General features: G+C 30.8%; 5 protein-coding genes across 5 annotated transcripts; 2 read left to right on the top strand and 3 right to left on the bottom strand.

Moving 5' to 3' along the window:
- Positions 1–865: 865 nt before the first annotated feature.
- On the bottom strand, positions 866–1042 carry LOAG_06141 (hypothetical protein; the record flags this gene model as incomplete). The annotated part of the gene is made up of 1 exon (XM_003141677.2): positions 866–1042. The coding sequence occupies one exon, from the start codon at positions 1040–1042 to the stop codon at positions 866–868; it is 177 nt and encodes a 58-aa protein (XP_003141725.2).
- A 3723-nt stretch (positions 1043–4765) lies between these two features.
- On the top strand, positions 4766–4933 carry LOAG_06140 (hypothetical protein; the record flags this gene model as incomplete). Its single annotated transcript, XM_003141676.2, has 1 exon — positions 4766–4933. The coding sequence occupies one exon, from the start codon at positions 4766–4768 to the stop codon at positions 4931–4933; it is 168 nt and encodes a 55-aa protein (XP_003141724.2).
- A 250-nt stretch (positions 4934–5183) lies between these two features.
- On the bottom strand, positions 5184–5495 carry LOAG_17502 (hypothetical protein; the record flags this gene model as incomplete). The annotated part of the gene is made up of 1 exon (XM_020450164.1): positions 5184–5495. One exon carries the CDS (start codon positions 5493–5495, stop codon positions 5184–5186), a length of 312 nt encoding a protein of 103 aa, XP_020306198.1.
- A 3402-nt stretch (positions 5496–8897) lies between these two features.
- On the bottom strand, positions 8898–9344 carry LOAG_06139 (hypothetical protein; the record flags this gene model as incomplete). The annotated part of the gene is made up of 2 exons (XM_003141675.1): positions 8898–9217; positions 9335–9344. 2 exons carry the CDS (start codon positions 9342–9344, stop codon positions 8898–8900), a joined length of 330 nt encoding a protein of 109 aa, XP_003141723.1.
- Positions 9345–9719: 375 nt separating this feature from the next.
- On the top strand, positions 9720–17111 carry LOAG_06138 (hypothetical protein; the record flags this gene model as incomplete). The annotated part of the gene is made up of 19 exons (XM_003141674.2): positions 9720–9894; positions 10457–10639; positions 11081–11245; positions 11354–11492; positions 11568–11708; positions 11995–12149; positions 12256–12416; positions 12572–12644; positions 12812–12901; positions 13001–13159; positions 13313–13531; positions 14065–14194; positions 14465–14548; positions 14835–15014; positions 15293–15399; positions 15535–15719; positions 15895–16107; positions 16361–16590; positions 16927–17111. Exons 1-19 carry the CDS (start codon positions 9838–9840, stop codon positions 17109–17111), a joined length of 2856 nt encoding a protein of 951 aa, XP_003141722.1. The 5' UTR covers positions 9720–9837.
- Positions 17112–18386: the final 1275 nt, after the last annotated feature.

Here is an 18386-nt window from a genome sequence, read left to right as displayed (position 1 = left end):
ATATATATATATATATATATATATATATATATATATATATATATATATATATATATATATATATATATATATGTCTTCTGTGATTCATACTATTTACTGCAATTTATCACTATAATGGGCCCAACATTAATTACTGCTAACTTTTCACTGAGCAATTAACTTTGAATTGTTGATTGCCACTGATATTCTGTTAAAACTAGGCTTAAATTATCATTGGTAATTAGTGGGACAAGCAAATTGTAATATTAAATCTAATGTTGAACTCAAATAAAGTGGGAAAAAAATGAATTTAAGAAAAAGTGAATTGAAATGAAAATTTGCACAAATCCTTTTGCGTTATTTCAATATTTAACAATTTATAAAATTAAACTGAAACAATTCTTTTTTACCTTCTACAGTGATCAGGTATGGCAGTAGTAGCAGTAATAATAACGATAACAATAAAATAACAGGCATTTATTACAGTATGATTATAGTTATACTGTAAAGACATTAATGAAATAATTAATTAGTTCCCCAAAATATTATCTGTGCAAATAACATTTCGCAAATAAGTCCTTCGTCATTTTCTCACTGTAATTCAATTAATTTAAATAAAGGAAGAACAATCGTAAAGTTTCATGAATGAGTTAAAATGACTGCAATATGCTTTCTTACTGTACAAGACAATTAACATCTAATCAATGATATTACATAACTTTCTTTTTTTTCCCTCTCTCTCTCTCTCTCCTTCTCTCTCTCCTACTACTACTTTATTGCCGTCGTTTTGATTAATGAGCTACTTTATTGTAATTGTTTTAATGAATACAGTAACATTAAATTCTCTTCCTATTGCATAACATTAAAAGTAATGCTACATATAATTTCATCCTTCGTTTTCCTTTACCTTTATTGTTTGTCTTTTGCTTATTGTTGTTGTTGTTGTTGTTGCTGTCGTTGTTGTTATCATTGTTGTTGTTGTTGTTATCGTTGTGGTGTTACCTGTTGTTGTTATTGTTTGTTGTTGTTGTTGTTTGTTATTGTTGTTGTTGTTGTTGTTCATTTATTTATGAAAACGAGAAAACTTAACAAATTTGTATCAAAATTCATTCATTTTTTTTAAGCAGAAATTCGGTAAACCTCTTTCTAGGACTAGAATTTATTTGTATTTCTATTCGAAAGTTTTATTCTTAAAATATTCATCCATCCTAATTTTTCTCTTGTTTATTTTAACAAAACAACAAAAAACACAATGAATTGCAAATCACCGAATCATTAATGAAGAATCGAAAACCAAAGAAAAGTAAATTATCATGAAAAAAAAGTAATAATTCAAAATGAATAATGGGAGGTGATGATAGAATATGAAGGAGAAATTTTTATTGCATTGGACTTCCAGGATGTATCCAGTTTAGCAAAATAGCAATGTCTTTGATAATTTTCATATAATCGGTTTTTTCTTTCATACAAACAAAAATTCCAATTCAAAATTTAAATTTTCGGAAACGATACCTGTTTGCATTATTAAAAGTTTATTAAAACTTTACTCGAAATTTTAATTTTAAAAGGATACATACTTTGAATTACGAGCAAGTTATTAATTAGTAAAATAAAAAGCGACTAAAAAGTTCTCAAATGAACGGGATGAAAAGGAAATGCTTTACCTCTCAAAAGAGTTTGAGTAATAAATATTAGTTCCTTATTCCCAAACTTTTCATTGCCATTTATAAATTGCTGTTTGCAAGTAATTTCATTTACATTTAATTTTCCTACAACGAAAACTATGATTGGTTTTTTTCTTTTTTTTTTTTACCACCCATTGCTCTGTTCTATTGCTTTTTCACATTTCATTGCTATTTTAAAAAGCATTAACAAAAATATTTTTCTTATCAGAGAAAACGAATTGCTATTTATCTATTCCATACCTTCTGTTTTCAACACTTTTCTATCAGAGAAAGAGGAAAAACACTTTTTTTTTCCTAATATTAGTGCTATTTGAAAATGCATAAACAATTTTTTTTTGTTTTGTGTTGATGAAAGAAGAAGTTATTATTTCTCTTTTTTAGTTTGAGATTTTTTTTTTAAAGCAAAATGGAATAAAAAAGTTTAATTTTTGGTCTAGCCATAGCTTTTGAAGCATAATTTGTATTTTCTATTAATTCATTGAACTTTTTTTAATTTTTAAAAAGTAGACAAAAAATCTCGTTTGGAAAAACTTTTTTTTTAATTTTCCGAGAAGAAATTTTTTTAAAAGTACAATAGACAATTTTCAAAGTGAATTGTGTATTTAGATTTTTAATGGACAACGAATTATTTTCTGAGTCTTTTTTTAATTAGGAATTAATTTCCTTTTATCAGTTATTAAATACTTTTAAATTAAATTGATGAACTTAGTTCTTTTTTTTTATAAGAGTTAATAAGGTTGGGGGATGAATTAAATTTGATGCATTAAATATTTCCTAAAATATTTATTTGCTGCATTAGATAAAGTTATGTTTTAACACTAACCAGCATATATGAAGGGACCAAATAGTTTTACAAATTGCCAAATATACCTCAAAAGTAATAATGAGAAGGCAGAAGGAAGAAAAAAAATGGAAAATCTGTATTCAATGAGATTAGGAATTCTGAAAAGTTTGGTTAAATGCTATTTTAACTTAAATAGTTTTAAATTTGGATTAAATTTTAAATTTGATGTTTTGTTACTGCAAAACATTTTCATGCTGCAATACACAAATGCAAAAATCAATTCATACACTTTTTGTATTTTGGTAGAATATAATTACATCCACTTGCAGGGGATTAGCACAAGAGGAATTGTTTGTACTCAAATAATTAATTTTTGAGTTCAGAGTCAAAATTTTTGAATTTCCATTTTATTTGCATATGTTTTACTTTATTTTATTGAGAAAAATTTTGGCATAAAATATTTCAAAAGCTTTGTTAATACTTTGAATCCTTTTTTTAATTTGAATAAAAAATAAGCAAATGATAAATTTAAACGGAAATATTTAATGATTTTTAACATTGCTATTAATATTATTGCGTTTAATGAGATTTCTACAAAAAAAAAAAACGAAAAAAACAATAAAGCAAAAAAATACTGGGAAAAAACATTTGTAAATTAAATTTCTTTCGAAAATTTATTATAAAATTCATAAAAAAAGATAAAAAATAAAATTAAAAAAAATTAAAGTAAGCTAGCAGATATTAATAAATTGTTGATGGAACCATTTACTATAATCATCGATAGCAATAACTAATCAAATAGAAAATAAAGCAATGTGATGGATAAAGCAATTATGCCGTTGAAGTATACATTGAGTAATAATTAGTGATTAATTAAAATAAATGACACGACAGATATTTATAAACTGCTAGCTATGGTGAAACAAAACTTTTGATGATCGATTATTTGCAATAATTTTTTTTTTCAAAAAAAAACAATTTTCTGCTTTTTTATTTTTTAATGAGAAAAAAAAAGAAAAACAAACAATTCTTTACTTTTTTTTCCCTTCAGAAAAAAATTAAACGATGTTTTAAAAAATGATTCTTTAAAAATATTCATAAAAATGCTAACAATGAGAATTCCCTGCATGCATGAATATGCATGCTATCGTATGACTTCCTAATTGAAACACACTGTGCATTACTGTAGTGCTGGAAATATCTTTCTAAGCAGTAAATACAAGCAAAAAAAGAATAGGGGAAGCATTTAGCAAAAAAAAAGAAAAAACAGAAATGCAAATGCATGTGTGATGCATGGTGTCAGCATGTCATAGTAATTATAACGGTCGAAAGAAAATATCGCTCGGATGGTACCGTAACAACACCTATTCTCTATATTACTGTAGCGACTTACAAATATTACTGTAACATATTACCACTTTTCGTCTTCGATTTCCAATATCACTATAAAAAAACTCTTTTGCGATATCAGTAATCAGTACTTGATAAGTGATAAATTTCGTTAATGATAAATGTCACTCGATAAATTCAAACGACAAAGCTGCAATACTTCACAAACATACTAATTATGGTTATTTTTCTTCAAATTACTTTGCGCAACTAATCATTTGTTGGCATTTTACTACTTATTACTTATTATTATTACTTTACTAACTTATTGCAACCAATCATAGTCATGATTAGACTATAATTAAATTATAGGAAACTACAAGTTATGGCTTAAATTATAACTAATTAATTAACTTATTACTTGCCGATAATTGATTTTACATAAAATTCATCAATCTTAAGAACAACAAGGAAATTGTTCTTTTTTAATGCTTTTTTAATGCCCCCAATGTTCTACATAATGCAAAACTTGGAACTTAATTCTTGCATTTCGAATATAAAATTACAGTTAAAGTTGTGGTAGTAATCAGTTAGAAAGATGAACAATAAGAATTGAAATAGGCAAAAGAAACATTTAAAAGGATGAAATAAACTATACAACGTAACTTTATTTGCAGTAAATAAGCAAATGAACCAAAAAGGAAATTGTTGATTATTCATATTATTGATTTATTCTTGTCGAGAATTCTGATCATAAGTTAAACTTTTCGTAAGATTGATTAGTAAGAAAAATTGTTGAATAAGATCAATACCTTAGAAACTTTATTTTTATCTTTACATCACAATAACATCATCATGCTTCATTTTCCAAATTTCAACATTTAAATGTGGAAAACATATAAGCATATTATAATTAATTTAATTTCGCTTTAATTATTTCAAAAGCCAGTATTGTCATCATTTATCAATTTCTATACATCGGTGAGTGATGTCATATTTTCCACATAATACGACGGCTGCTGGTGCTCATTCAGTTGTTGCTACTTATGGCGACGATTATGACGATGATGATGATGATAATGATGATGATGATGATTGTGGCGGTATTGGTAGCAATTTAGCTGGTAATTTTATTCCAATTGCTTTATTCCCTTGAATTTAAAAAAAACTTTAAAAAAAATTCACTTCAAATTTTTTGTCATTTTTCATTTGAAAATGATTAATGCTTACAATTTTTCCAATAATCAAATTTTTACTAATACTGTTCACGCATATCATCGTATACCATCCAAAATCTAGTAGAAATATTTCTGCGGAATAATTATCATCCCGACATTCTCAGATCTTGGTATGTATTAAATGCTTATCTTGATATTTTCTCATGATTATCGTGATATTATCAAATATCATAAGACAATGTAAAAATAGCAACAACCCTGATGGGCAGATTTAGTTGAAGTAGTTGCTTTTTTGGATTTATTTCCTTCTAATGTCATTATTGGTGGTGCATTTTTCCCATTATCTATCTTTTTGATAGATGATAATGATGATGATAATAGCGGTGATCTCGTCACCGAGTCTTCTTTAGTGGATGAAGTTTGTGTTGTCTGTATTTTAGTTCCCGTTATAAGCGGTCTTCCTTTCCTTTCATTTCTTTCCGATTTAGAAAACTTTAACAATGTTGCTGTTGGCATGAATTCATTTTCATCTTCTGTCATAAGATAAACCGGTAAAATAGCTGTTTCCGGTTTTTTTCTTTAAAATGGAACACAACTGGTTGTCCTCCTTCGATATGTGTCATATGTGATGGTAATTCTGGTATCTGTAATTCATTTATCATTCCATTGAAGATATACTTTCAAAAAACCTTACCAAAGAACCAACGATGAAATCTGAAATTTTGCTCTTTCCATCAAAATACTATTTTATTCGTCCATTAGCTTAGTCTTGACATTCGTTAATTCTATAGTCATTAGAGCGGAATATACAAGCAGAAATTTTTCATCTCTTGTCAACTTGAAGAAAATTGATAACAATTTTTTCATGTAAAATGCTTAAAAAAATGGAAGGACACAAGTTCCTTTTACGAATATAATTTAAAAGGAAAAAAAAATTACAGTTTTGAGATAATCATCAGTATCAATAATTTGTGTAAGCGTCTGTTCTTCACCAGTTTTGGAATTTGTTAAAGTATCACTTATATGAATTGGATAGAACTGCCAAACTTTTTCTAGTTCCTGAGTTTTCTACAATTTTTACATTTTACTCTCTCATCTTAGATACAATTATAATATTTTTTACCAAAACATTAATTATTTCCATAAATTAGCTGAAAATTTTGGATTAAATTTGTATGATTAATGTTGAAAGCTTTTTAACCAATGGAAATGCCGCGAATTTCTATAACTAAAATGTTTCAATCATAAATTTGGTGAAAAATTCTTGGCCAAAATTAAACACTAATTTCAGAACATTTTCATCCCAAGAAAGGAACATTTTATAAAACTAATAAAACATAATTTAATGTTGAAAATTAAAAACTAAAAATATACAAAAGTTTTGTCCAAAAAATTTGCTAAACTAAAATACTTCATTATCTAAAAATAGAAATGTCATACTTTCACAAATAATGATTTATTTAATCGTTTTTCATCATCCAACGGAATTCGTGGCATTTGCTTATCTTCTTCCAACGTTAATATTTTTGGCCTCATTAAAAATAGGAGAATAATTGCAAACAACATAATTATTACACTTACTAATGCACCCAATATGATTACCTGTAATGGGATTTTATTGCCAATAATTTTAATGATTTCCTTTAAAGTGAATAGCAAAATAATTTGCAGAAAAACTTTCAAATCAATTGGAGAAGGAAGGATCATTAAAATTATTGGCAATGAAATCCTGCTATAGGTAATCATATTGGGTTCATTAGCATGTGTAATAATTATACTGGAGAAAATAATCCGACATTATTACTGGTGGGAAGTAAGCAATGAATGTTGACATTTCAGATGTCAACTTAATGTTAATGGCGGTGACAAGCCTGAACGGTATGAAAGAATGTCATTATAGTATTTGCTAAATATGATTAATTATTTAAGGGTGGAATTAACTGTTGGTAGTGTGAAAGTCACATTAATTTTAAAAACCAATAAATATGGTTACACTTTTTGGGATTTATCTTCGAATTTCCAAAACATTATAAAAGTTTGACTCATTTTTGCACTTCTTTTGGTCTTCTGATCTAGGGCTCTAAGTTCAAAGAAGAATGTAAGGGAAAGATAAGAAATAGATCCAAGCCAAAATGGAGAAATAAGCCAAGGATGTAAGTAACAAATACCACACTTCAGTTTGAAAAAATAGAAGCAAAAATATTGCTTTGAGGAATTTTAATTTATTTTTCCTTGAAATGCTTGAAATGACTAATCCTAAACGGAACATATTTTTAAATAGATTATCTTAAAAATGCATACTAAATTAAAAATGGATAGTCTACTGTAATCCGGATGATACGATAAAGAGCTAGAGGCGAAACCGGTTTGTACAGTGTTCACAATCACAACAGGCAGTAACCAGATAACCATAATCAAAAATGATCTAAGAAACATAATTTATTCTCTCCCTAACCTTTTCCTTTTGTACTCATCGAAATAATTTGCATAATATCTTTTTTGGAATGGAAATTCTTAAAATTCGATTCAATAAATGAGAAAAAGAGAGAAATATCTAACTTTATGAAAGGTGATATTCCTTTTCTTTCTATCATTTAATTAACTTGAATTCAAATTTAAATTAAAGTATGCAACGATGCTATCGATATCGATGAAAGATTTAAATATTCATCAAACTATTTTAAAAAAAAATTACTTCTCTACCTCTATTTACATTTCTCCTTCATTCGCTGTTCCCGTTATCATCAGGATATTCGAGAGAGTTACAGTTCCCACATCTCTGTAATTTGATATATTAACACAACATCACGTTATTCACGCTACTCACGTGGAGTTTTCTGGAGACTTTATCTGTTGGTAAGTGTTCACAGTGATCAGAACGATCAGATTATTTTAACGTAACGTACATTTTCTGATCAGCAGACAGTTTATGGTTTTGACGGAAAGGTTTACGGATCAGTTTTGCATCTAACTGAATGTCATTTTCAGAGATTTACTGATATTTGCAAAAAAATAACTTTAGAAAAAAAAGGAAAAAATAGTATAACAACAGAGAGTAAGCAAGTTAAATAATTAATAATCAATAACAATAATTAATATATCTAAAATAAATAACTCAACTAACCACGCATAAGACAAGCAAGCGGGAAATAAGGAAAACATAATTTAAATGAATAAAATGTGGGAAGATGTAAATGGATAATTAAATTAAGTAAGTAAGTAAATGGATTATTAAGTGAAAAGTAAGTAAATAAATTATTAAATGTAAAATGAAACGGGAAAGTATGTAGCAACTAATGCATGCATAAAAGTATTGTATTTTTGAAGCAAACCACCCACACAATATACATTGCCTTCCGATTCATAAAATTAAAAGTAGCAGTAAAATTGAGGAAAATTAATCAAGAATGCAGAATTTTATAGGTAAGAAAAGAAAATAAAAAGAGAAAAAAAGAAATTTCCTACTACTTGAAAAATGCAAAAATTGAAGCTACTTGTATAGGTTACTGTATAGGTTTTGTATAAGTATAGGTTACTTATAGGTTATTCGTCAACTTAGATATGCAACAAAGATAATATATGTATTGTATATGCATGCATGTATGTGATGAATGTCAATGCATGTCGACATGAATGTATGTGACATACCTTTGCTCCTAATATCTATGTTTGTGACTGTCTGGATGCATCCGTGCATGTGACATTGACGTATGCTCCCAATCAGTTTCCTTCGGGAAGTGAGCAACTATTGATGGATCCGGATTATCGGATCGTCACGTATGAAACGTTCTGATGTGGCACTTTCAATTTTTTCTTCCTTTATCAAATTTGTTAATTAAATATCTAAAAAAATTCCCTACAAATTTTTAACGGAACGTTATAGATGGGAGTGTATGATTATGTCCATACATTTATACGTGTCCATATACGTGAGTACACATGTTAACGAATTAACGACGTGTGCTTACGCATAGATTTGTATACGGACGTGTGACGTATATATATGTATATATATGTTTGTGTATTTGAGCATGCATGTTGTATGTGTGTGTGTGTGTGTGTGTGCGTGTGTGTGTGTCGTATGTGTTTGTATATGCGTGTATACATGCCTGTGTATGCGTGTGTATGTGTGTGTATGTGTGCGTGTGTGCATAGACATATACCCATGTGCGCACATGTTGTATGAGGAGCTGGCAATGTGGCATAGTGAGGCTCACCCGCTGTCACCGAATTGTTGGCAATTGGATGATTTAATCGTTCTTCTGCAACTTTTTATTGATAACTGGGGACATTTATCTTCCTGGAATAAAGAAGAATGATCGGGAATGTTCTGGAGTGATGTTGAAGGGATGATATATTATGGTACTTGATATAGAAACCACGTGTCATCCATCATTCGTCTCACCGTTCGCATGAACTTATATTTTCTTCGAGATTTTTGTTCACGAATGAATTCTAGATTATTTATCTCATTCTTCTTGTCATCTACATTATCATATCGCGAAGGGAATACTCTGGTATTCCAATGACCGGAAGTAATAGGGGAGGGGACGGGGAAATTGTGGTACTGTGCCGATTTGTGAGGTTCGTGAAAAGGGTCATTTCCAGTTTCGTGTCATCAAGTAATGATGTAAATTTTCATGTGAACAACTACCGACAACTTATATGATTTTTTTTTTTATTCTCGCATCGATTCCGGATTTCATGGTTTCAGTATTTGACATTTAACAATATATTTCAATGAATCTTTGATAACTGGTAACTTTTACATATTTTTTGAACAAAATATTCAAATACTGACAATAATGAATCGTTGTAGGAGTTGGAATTGAGTTTGTGGGTGAATTTGCAAATTAGCAAATAGTGTATTGCATAGTAGAAGATGTCATTAAAATCTGTCGTCTTGGGTGATGATCGAGAAGCATCCATCAAGCATCAGGTAAAAAACAAAAGTCTTACGTATTTTTTCTGGAAGATTAGACAACGATTGACGCACCAGTTGCCGGCCAGATCATTCTTCCGAGGTTGTTTGCGAATAGTTGTTGAAGTTTAAGCTGAAACCATTTTATTCAGGTAAAGACGTGAAGTCTCAAGATTATTTAGCAGTACAGATAGGTGGTTTGAAATGTATTAACCAATTTTCTTCATGATACAGCCATTTGTAGTTTATCAAAAATGAACTTGAATGACATTATGAAAATGCACTCCTGCGGAGAGATGTCGTAGGTGAATTGAAAAAGTAAAAAGGGACGAAAGGTTTTTGCTGATATTTCAGTAAATTTCATGCACTAAGGAACAATACAAAATGCTTTCCAACTTTGAACCGTCGGTTTTTTTTTCCAATTGCAGCAGTGAGAATTTAAATTTTAACTCAGTCATTTATGAAATTTTCGTTGGATTCCATTAGAAAATTGAAACGAAGTTACTGCGAAACTGACATGTCGTTACTTATTGTTCACTTGTTCTCGTCGTTGTCTATTTACCTGATTTTATGCTTTCAGATTGTATCGGTACATAAAGCGTTAAACAAAAATGAAGCACCGTTAAAGCACAAACACGCACGGCAAGTGATCGTTGGGACGCATAAAGAGAAATCTTGTGCATTATTTTGGAGTTGTATTTCACGCATTCAGCTGGAAAAAAATCCAGTCATTAGTTGGAAATTTTGTCATTTGCTTCACAAGGTGTAGAATAGATTTCCAACTTAAAGATTTCCAAACTTAAAATAGATTCCCAACTTAAAAAATTTCCAATACATGAATTGCAGTCTATTCTTCATCAATTTTTTTAGGACTCCTACCATTGGTATTGGGAAAATTTATTAGGATTGTATTAGAAATTTAACTTTTGTGTAAAGGTTGAATAATCCGTAAGCAATACGAATGGCACTATCTGCAGTTTTCACTATTTTCAGTTAATTATTTTATATTTCAGCACGCAGTAGTAGATATTTCAGAGCCATAACAATCTTTGCTTTTCAGTTTTTTGCAACAGTGGTCAGGAATTCCAATAGATGATACATTACTAAAAAGGAATTTGCTTATATTTTGAATTAGCTGACCTTTTATAGATCTATAAATGTTAACTTGCCCTGACAATATTGTGTCGGTTTACGCTTTTTGCAGCTAATCCAGGATGGTCATCGCAAAGTGCTAGAAGAATCTATTCGATATAAAACCCGTATCGAAGCACTGGGAAACTTTTGGTATCATCTTGAGAATTCCGATTATGGTCGGCCTAATTCTTCTTATTGTAAAATGCTCGTTAACCGTCTCGAATTTCACAACCGGGTTAGCATCTTTTGTTTTTCGATCATTTGTTTTTCGTGTAGACTTTCGTTCATGCATACTTCGGAATTCTTAGTTTCTTTAAAAATCCCGAATTTATGTTCCTTTCAGAATCATTCTGTACCGGGGAATTTAAGACTAAGCGCCAATCAAGTTCAAGCTTTAGCAAATGCCGATGTGAACCAATCGTTTGAGCTTTCAGTTGAAATGTTAGATCAGATGGATGATTTGCTAGCTTTGCAGGCAGCCGGTAATTCTTTTTTAAATGAACTCTATTGTCTGATTAGAAGTCAAAGTATTATGCTCGAAACTTGTATCATTTTAGTTCTCAGAAAAGTGGACACTGTTAATTGGAGCTCCTTGGTCCCTCAAGGACAATGCATGTTATCACCATTAATACTCATAATTCTTGATACAAGCAAATTCTATGATCATCTGGTGAAATTAATTTTCAAGCTGCACTCAAGTAAGTGCTATTTTCTATTCGTGTAGTACGCATGACAAGTTAGCAGAAAAACAAACTTTTTTGAAGTTTCTATATAGTACTTTGAAAATAGGATCTCTGGTAGTTTTGATCAGAACAGGCTTTTGTTTTTGGCAGTTCCTTCACCTAGCTTGGACTGGTACTTAGTTCACATCTTCAAGAGTGCGACACGCCCTTCTTTCTTAGGTTATTTTTTGCGTCTCTTAATATTTGCGATTTTGTTTCAGTCATTACGTCCTGACACATTTCCAGCCTTTAAACTTTTTAGAATTGCCTCCAGATGCATTACTTGGTCACAGAAGTCGATTCAATTCGATTTTTCGGCAAACGAAAGAGTTTTATGAAACTTCAACAAATTTACAGTATTTCAAGTTCCTAGTCTCAATCCCAAAATTGCCAACATATCCCCCTAATTTCCTTCAGGTAGCATATTTATTTCGCCCTCGACTTATTCACTTTTCAGTTTCGGATTTTTAATTTTACGACTATTTCGAGATGTCTTCTTAAAGGCAATTCAGAAAAATTTTAGGCGTCTGAATTGGAAAGTTATCAAACACCAAATGCTTATCTTCATGGTGATAGCGTTAGTGAAGCGGATACCCCTCCTGATGAACGATCTGTAGCTGAGGAAAGTTTAATCGATGCTGTAGAGACTGGGTTCCAGAATAGTTCTGGTCATATGGACTCAAAGTAATTATTGTGCTACTTCTCTGCGGTACTACACCGTTGCAGTATTAGGACTTTATTTTTCTCACTTTGAGTTTCATTTACCAGGTTTCCTTATCGTATTCTTTTTAATTTTATCATTGGTTTCTTCTTTCTTCTTGAATATGTCGTAATTTCAGAGATGCGATAATTGAAGCTTTAAGGCGGGATGTGGAAGACACGCGTTACCATAATGAAAGGCTTATGAACGAGGTGTGTTTGACGTTTAAAGATTTTTTTACCCAACTGGTCTGTTTTTTCTTCTACTACAGTTAGTTTTCGCTGGAACTTTGACTTGGACTTACTGCTTTTAGAGATTTCTCTTTACTTTGCAATCATTTTGTTTTACTTTAAAAATTGCACTTACGACGTTATTTAAGGCACGTGCTCGTATTGAACAGTATGAAAAACGTTTAGTGCAAGCTCAGCAGGAAAATGATCATTACAAGCATACACTGGATGAAATGAAGGTGCATATGAATATTTGTTTGTTATTATTACTTCGCGCATTTTTTCAAACTAATTTTCTATGCTTAATATTTTTCGTAATTTTACGTTTCGAAATTTAGGGCGAAGTCGATAGATTACGGCAGTTAACCATAGCGAGGGGACAGCAGGCAACCGATGAAGCTCGTCTACTTGAAGCTGAACAAAAAGCTCAAAGCAATGAACTTAATTATCAGAAAATGAAGAGCGCTTATACTAACTTGCGGCAGGAGCACATTGAGGTTTGCTTTTGTGTTTATGCGTAATTGATATTTTCATTTTTTTTTTCCTTTTTTTTTCAGAGCATTTAGTCAAGAAATATCAACTTCACACCTATGTAGCGTGCTAATCCAACCATAACTTCCCTTTTTTTCTGCTGACTAGAGAATTTTTAGGCACTCACGAAGCTTTCCGAAGCTCAGAAGGAATTAACATCCTGTCAAATGGAGAAGCAAACTAGTGAAGAAACCATTTCAAATTTGGAAAAGAAGGTGACAGAACTGGAACAAGAAAGAGTAGTTATAGAAGAAAAAATGCAAGATGCTAATACTGTTGTCAATAGCTTCCAAAGAAGGGTAGCTGAACGAGATGATGAAGTTCAGGAACTGAACCAGGTATATTGTAGATCAAAAAGTATTGATAAAGTTACTGATGATTAGGATAAATCAAATGAACACGTAAAACTTGGCAGCTGTTTATATGTACATGATTTTGACAGATAGAGCGTTTATTTATTTGTTTTTTCCACCATTCGTTCTTTACCATTCAGTATGTTGAATGCGAATATTTTTAATATCAAGTCACCTAATTTCCTTTTCTATTTGGATAAGAACTCAAAAATAATGACATAGTAGTAGTAAGCAATATAACATAGTAATAGTAAGCAATATCAGATTGTTTGAAAATAAAATCTATCAAAATATCGAGAGGAATATTTGGAATTAGAACAGAAAATTCGATCCTTGAAGGTAACAATTAATTGAGGTTCGACAAAGTTGTTTCAAAGGAATATTTGTTTGCCCAATAATTTTTTGGCTGATTGCTGTTAAATGCTACATTATTTAAACTTATATCTAGAGCAAGACCAGACCATGAAGTTTTCTAGAGTGAAAAAGTTGAAAACGATAAAATTCACGGATGACTTAAGATTGCTAAAATGACCTATAGTAGGGCTGATGCGGAAGATTTAGAAATTGTAGAAAAAGATGTGTACGCCACGGTTAGCTGTACCAATATATTACTTTTACCTCAGTCTTTTGCAAGCTTTGTGATCAGAGGTAAAGCAATTCATACCAAGGAATTTAGTTGAATCAAGCAGGATTTTTGCAGACACTAGAACAAATGAAAGCAGAAAATATCAAGAATATGCTAGAAATGGAAGAAAAAACAAAGTCAAACTGCACACTGTCCGGGAAAGCTTATTTTGTAATAACAGTTTCTTCTGTTTTTTATTCTCCAATCTGTTTTATAACTTTTTCAAGCATCGGCTATCCTCTATGATAATTGTATTACTGCATATTTTCACCTTATGTATTTTACTATTGCAGCTTCACTGGGTGAAGTATATGAACAAATCTTGAAACAGTTGTGTGAGGATCTCCAGGATGCTTTATCAATCACTTACCCCAGTCGTAAGCAATTTCTATTCTTTTTTGACAATATCATAAATGTTTTATTTAACTTGGCAATGTTTCTGTTTATCACAATTTTGCGAAACTATTATTAAATTGATAGTATTGATCGTAGTATCACTGTGGGCAGTAATTTTATTATGAATTTATCTTTTGTCGTAAATTTTTACGAATGTTTGAAAAAATCTGTGGGAGGAAAGGTTAGAGTATTTTTGATGTTGGTTTCATTGTATAACACATAATTCTTTAGATTCGCTGTTGATGACAGATGTGAAATGAATTTCAGAATTAGTTTTACCGGCTCTTCGTTTTATCGTCGAGATTACTGAAAAAGCAATTAATGAAGCTGATGCTGAACAGTCTGACAAGTTATTTCGCACTTTAACTTTTTTGGGCCATTATCTTGCAGATGTTTTATTGAATAGCGCTGCTGCGGCTAATGTTGTTTCCATCCAGTATTTTCAAAGTATGTTGATAATCACTGCTGTTATTCTTGCATTTGATAATGAGTATGGTTATTTAATTCATTTTGGATTGTGAATATCTTATTTTGTTCGATTTAGAATATGAGGAAAAAGAAAAATAACTTGAAGGTACATTTAATAGAAATCAAATTTCGGAAACTTAACAAATTATAGTTCGTGATATCTTTTTATTTCTAAACATCATTTGTTCCTAGAGATCCTGCACTAATTAAATTAAAGGAATTTTTGATTGCTACTACTTGCATTGTTCGCATTGCAGTAGTGCAGGAGCAATGCTATGCTGTAATAGCTAATGCTGTTGCTGCTTATTCAGTGGTTGGAAACCCAAGTTTGAAGTCTATTAAAGAACCTTTCCTGAAGCTAAAGGTAAGTTGACATATCTGTACGTGTTAATGCTATCAATATTCCAATTATTGACCGTCGTTAGAAGTGATGTCTTTCTACAAGCAGAATGACTATTTAACTCATTTCATTATTTCATTATTTTTATACCATTTTTAGAGTTCTTTGGAAAAGTTGGAAGAAATTTGTCTCAATTTGCCAGCTGGTTCAAGTGATATGACGGCTGAAGTGATCGGTGCTGAGCTTGAGCAAGAGATGAAACGTATGGATGAAGCGATTCAAAAAGCTGTAGAATTGATTGAGGAAATGCAAAAGAAAAGTCGAGCCATTGATTCCGGGATACGGTGAGCGATTTTTAGAATTCGTGTATTCTAGTGGAAAGGCTAGAAATTTCTTGGGCAGGGGTCATTGTCATCATGTTCAACGTATTTTCTGTGTAAGTTCATGAAATGATCGTTAGTTCGTTCACTTATTTTGAAAAATGATCAGATGGTTTATGAATGTAAAACTATGTTTCAGTTTAAAAGTTAACGAAGGAATTTTGGATTCTTGTAACCAATTGATGGCAGCAATAATAACACTGGTAGCAAAAAGTCGCGCATTGCAAGAAGAAATCGTTGCTGCTGGTCATGATACGGCTAATCCAAATGAATTTTATAAGCGAAATCATCAGTGGACTGAAGGTCTACTTTCAGCAGCTAGAGCTGTCGGAGTTGCAGCCACTGTGCTTGTGTAAGTCATCTATTGTATAATTTAAGAAGGGCTTACTACTTATTGCATAATTCTTATTCCGTTTCAGCATGCAACAGGAACAGTGTGCTTTTGTTATTATAGTTCTTACTAGAATTCTAGATGTAATAATTTTTAAATGAGCAACTTTTTCCCATCAATGATGTTTAAATGATGTTGTAAAGTTACTTTCAGGAATATATGTATTTCTGATATATTACTTAGTGTTGTTGCATCTCTCACTTCTCATTTGCAGTCAGAGGGCAGATGATGTGGTTTCTTGTCAAGGCAAATTGGAATATTTGATTGTTGCATCACAAGAGATTGCAGCGAGCACTGCGCAACTATTTGTATCATCTCGTGTAAAAGCAGACCGTGAATCACAACGACTGAAGGAACTTTCTGCAGCATCCTGTTCAGTGAATACCTGTACTGCAAATATTGTTGCTACGGTGAAAAATGCCCAAATTACCTTGAATGAGCAGAGTAAGTTTTCGTTCTATTGAGGACGTTTCAGTAAAACATTTTCCTTCAAGATATCAAGAAGTAAACTCATGCCATATTAGTAATAATTTTTGAGATTGATTTTAATTATCTTGTGCTTCATTTTTGTTATCAACATTTTTAGCGCATAACAGCGTAATACAATAATTATTTTCACCAATATCGTGAATAGCAAGCGAGTATCTAATTTGGTTACATAGCGGCGAAGTATCAGCTTCGAAATTTCTATGTCTTGCTTTTGGCTTAATCATAAAAAATGCGCTGAGAAAGATATAATTTTACCCTGCTACATCAGAAAACTAAAGCGGATTTTTTTAGGAGATCTCGACTTTAGTCATTATACTCTACACGATACAAAAAAAGAAGAAATGGAAAGCCAAGTACGTATTTTGGAGCTGGAAGATAAGTTAGTACGCGAACGGATACGTCTTGCACAGCTTAGAAAACAACATTATCAGCTTGCACAAATTGTTGAAAGTGATAGTGGTTCTGCTGAGAAATAATTTGAGAAGAAGGACTTTATCGTCAACTGGAATGACGAACTCGAAAATTTGTCATTTGTTATGGGAATCTAGAATTTTGTTTCAGTATTTTCTTTAAAATCAAAATGAGCCTTCATCGTTTTCATTGTACTGTATTATATAAAACTATGTATTTTTAGAGCTTTTATGGTAGCCAGTAAAGTAGTGACATCATTTTGTTATGATTTTCTCTTAATCGAATCAGATTTCATAGTGTTGTCGTTCTCAAACTAACATACAAAGGTTTATTTAATGGTTCTCTTAGAGCGGAAGAGATCGATTCTACTACAGTTCAGGAAAATTCTGGATTGCTAAGCATGCCAGTAAAGATGCTTTATTGTATATTATCTTTTTGACTCATTCAATTTTATGAATTGGAAATTTGAATTATAAATAAAGTTCTCACACGCCAGTGTAATTTGTCGTGTTTGAGGGATTAGATTGTTGAGTTTCATCTTTAATAAGATGACAAAAGTTATGAGTTATTATAATTCCGTGTGATATTGTTCCTGTGGTCACTAGTATTTCATGTATCGTTGTTTCTATTTGTCTCATATATCTGCTTCCTTTAATTTTATATAGTCTTTAAATGTAAATTGCATATGCCTTGATTGATGATAACTATAAACGCATTTATGAACAGAAAAGTAATTTTTGTTAGGTATAACTATGTTTTTATCGTAATTTTACTAATAATTGCTCTAATCTGAATTGATAATCAGCTCGATTCGTTTTGATCTTCATATGTTAAAAATCGATGATCTATTTATAATTTGCACCATTTTTTTCCGTAAGTTTCAGGATTCTCAATTTTTTTATTGTTGCAATTTGTGGAAACTATATTTTGTATATTATTTTTCATTCATTTATTTTATGGTCATTTATGCCAAAATTTCCAAATAGCAGCAATCAAATCTTGAGTTGCTTTTGTCAGTAGTTCAAAATAATAAATTATCAACTGTTATAGTTGTACTATTTTTTTCATGCATATCAGTTGTTGCCAAAAATGACGCACTACTTGCAACAATAACCTACCATTATTCATTATGGTTTTCTTCTTTTTGCGTAGGTTGTCTGAAGGTTGTTAAAATCGGCAAATTAGTGAAAATGCTTCGCTGATTTTCTTCGTCACAAGATATTCTTTTAAAATAGTGGACAATTTCTGTTCATTCTTCCCGGTAAGCTTTCTCCAGTTCCATAGCAGTGAATATTTTGGATAGTTGCAAAGATGGAATTGAGACTGCATGACACTATGGA

This window comes from Loa loa, assembly GCF_000183805.2.
Source record: "Loa loa unplaced genomic scaffold supercont3.84, whole genome shotgun sequence".
NCBI classification, from domain to species: Eukaryota; Metazoa; Nematoda; class Chromadorea; order Rhabditida; family Onchocercidae; genus Loa; species Loa loa.
This window is presented reverse-complemented; position numbering and strand designations above follow the sequence as displayed.